The sequence below is a fragment of the Lycorma delicatula genome, chromosome 8, assembly GCF_047948215.1.
Source record: "Lycorma delicatula isolate Av1 chromosome 8, ASM4794821v1, whole genome shotgun sequence".
NCBI classification, from domain to species: domain Eukaryota; kingdom Metazoa; phylum Arthropoda; class Insecta; order Hemiptera; family Fulgoridae; genus Lycorma; species Lycorma delicatula.
This window is the reverse complement of record NC_134462.1, coordinates 27,352,240-27,355,238: the sequence shown is the minus strand read 5'-3', so window position 1 is coordinate 27,355,238 and position 2,999 is coordinate 27,352,240. Positions and strand designations below refer to the sequence as shown.

Genomic DNA, 2,999 nt, shown 5'->3' with positions numbered 1-2,999 from the left:
TTATAAATACCTATGTGCAAATGTGCATGTTTTATTCAACAAATAATTCATTTCTTTAAATAAAAACTTCTATGCTGTATTATATATCATTGATACTTTCTTTAGTAATACTAAATTTTAACGTTTATTTTAATTCTAAAAACATAATAGAAGTTTAAAAATTGTTATATATATATATATATATATATATATATAAAAAATAAAAATTGTGGTATTTGATGCTAATTTTTAAAAGCGTGTAAACAATTTCATAACTTTTTAGTTTTAAAAATATTTACATGTAACGGCTGTAGAATAGTTATAACTGCTTTACGGCAGGTGGTAAGACTCCACTTACGAAAATGTCGTTCAAGGGTTAGGGTTATTTCATGCAAATTATCATTAAGTTATATACTAAAGGTTTTTCGGGTTTTAACACGTAGATAATCAAAACCGATGTTTGTCCAATGACAGTGTGTAAGTAACCGTAATAACTGCTAGATATGATTTTTTATGTAGAAAATGTGCTCCATAACCTATTTTCTCTTGCCAAAAAAAGTTTTACATTCAAAAATATTGTTGGTTGAAATTTTTTATTAATTTTTAAATAAAAATAATATACCAACATTATAATATTATGTTTTATTCTTTTTATTTTTCAGATTTAAGTTAAGGAAATTCACTTCATAACTCAAGATGCCACTTTTCAGTGTTAGAGCAGACCTTCTTCCCATAAAGGCTCATTTTTTCTTGTTTAATGCAGGTTAGTAATTCTTTATGATACATTTATGTTATCATTTTTACCTTCAGTGTATAGAACCAAGTAATTTGGTCATGCCATTTGCCTAGTTGTAAGTAAACTTTTAGACTTAGGGGTGTATATTAGTGAAAAACTCATTTTTTACATTGTGAAAATGTTCTAATCTTTATAAAGGAAAAAGAATGGTGCTAATTTAAATAGATCAGGTAATTATTTAATATTACTTAACCAAGACATAATCATTTTGTAATTAAAGTAATAAGAATTTTATATTATGTTACATTAGTAATATGGAAAAATCCTCATGATTTGTGGTTTTGTGTATTACATGTTACTTTTTGTGTTTGGGGTTATATATTTTTTAATACTATTTTTTGAGTTTTACTATCAATTTACAGTAATACTGTAATTTTCCAAATACAAACAGGATTTATTCTAAGTGATTTAATTTTTCGTCATTCAGAATATTTGGTATTTCGCTTAAAAATTATGTATTTGCATAAAAATTCTGAGGACACTCACGAATGTAGAAACTCGTCATGTCATGTCATGTTTTGTACTCACTCGTCATGTTTTGGAGTAGGGTTAGTGTGTTATAGAAAAGTAAATTTAATATAATACAATATGCAGTAAGTAAGTAACAGTGTTTAAAAAGTTTATGTTATATATTTATTTAAAAAAAATTAAAACTTAAAAATTCTGCAGTTTTTATGTAGTAAAAAATAAACAAGGCTTGTTTTTTGACATGCACCTAAAGAAAAAACACTGTTTTAAAAGATTTGGATTTTACATTGTTTTAAATTAAAACTGGAATTATAAGAATGAAAGTTTCATAGAAGTGCTCAGTTTTTATGAACATGTATTGAGTTATCTGGAACTGTGTTATGCACTAGATAATGACTTGAAGCATTCCATTAAGCTGAGATGTCGATTCCTGAATTATTTTTCTTTTGGACCACTTATAACAGTTTTTAAGCACTACTATTACTAGGGATTGTTTTATATTGGGATTATAATAAAGTGGGGTTTCTTAAAAATGGCATTTTTAAAGATCTGGCATTTAAAGAAATGGCATTTTTAAAGATTTGGAACCTCCCTTGGACACTAGATAGAGAATCATTGTACCAATGCTGGTATTAGCACAAGTTATTTTAAGAATCCAACATTACTACAAATTTACATGTATCTTCAATCAATAAACCTAACGTAACTGCCTTTAACATAGTACCTAAAAAAAAAGTGAAAAATTTTGAAAACTTTTTAGCAGTTAAAATAAATATGAACATCTACTTTTTAAACACTATAATAAATGTTTGAATTTTATTAAAATTGTATAAATGCATCTAAAAAAATTAATTCTGATATTTAATATTTTAAAGAAATATAGAAAAATACAGATTCATAAATTGGGTAGGAATTGCTTGCAGATGATAAAAATGCGTGAAAAAGTATTTTTTTATGTGTAATAAACAAATGAATAATTTTTAAGAAATTAAGCTTCAATATTTTACAAAATAATGATTGTGGCCAACATGCAAAAACAGCAAATTTATTTCAGTTTGCGCTAGTCATTGTTCTGTACTTGGTCCTTGATTCCTCTAACAAGATTACTTTTTACAGACAAGTAACTAGATTACTTACTTTAAAAAAAGTTTAATTATCAAAACTTAAAAACTTTTACATTCAGACACTGTTGTGTGCAGATTAGAAAGCAATTATTTTAAGTTTGTACCATTAAAGATTATAAATGTAATATCTTATCAGTTTCTTCCTTTCATTAATATGAAAAATTTTATTTATAATGCTACACAGTATATTTTTTGTGTAGATGAAATAGAATTTTTTTTATTTGGTAGATGCAATTTTATATTTCGTTAGAGAGTTTTATAAAGGAAATACTACATTTGCTTTTAGGTTTTGTTTTTATTGTTATTATATACTATAAATTAGCAAAATTATTGGAATAAATAAAATAATTATATATGTAATTTAAATGTTTAAGATTTTAGTTTTATATGTGTTTATCATAATTATACTCCTCTTGAAGATGGCAGAATAGCTAAAAGTGCTCAAGGGAATCAAATTGGAATTTGATAAGCTGTTTTTAAAATTATATATAATAAATAAAATATTTACTTACTTTAAATTGATTTAAATATTGTAATGAAGTATTTTTATTTGGTTAAATTAATAATGGTTAGTTAATTGTCACTTTCTACTGTTTCATAACACACAGGAAACTTAAGGTGCAATTGAAGAA

At 24.6% G+C, this 2,999-nt stretch overlaps 1 protein-coding gene across 4 annotated transcripts in view; it reads left to right on the top strand.

Moving 5' to 3' along the window:
* Window positions 1-318: 318 nt before the first annotated feature.
* LOC142328856 (major facilitator superfamily domain-containing protein 6-like) overlaps window positions 319-2,999 on the top strand; it is a 189,754-nt gene continuing 187,073 nt past the window's right edge. For all 4 annotated transcript variants that reach the window (XR_012757373.1, XM_075372966.1, XM_075372964.1 and 1 more), the window contains exons 1-2: window positions 319-456; window positions 642-742. Coding sequence is in view for 3 of the 4 variants with exons in the window: in XM_075372966.1 (XP_075229081.1) it covers window positions 676-742 (67 nt within the window). In the remaining variant the exon portion in view is untranslated. The remainder of the gene's footprint in view (window positions 457-641; window positions 743-2,999) is intronic.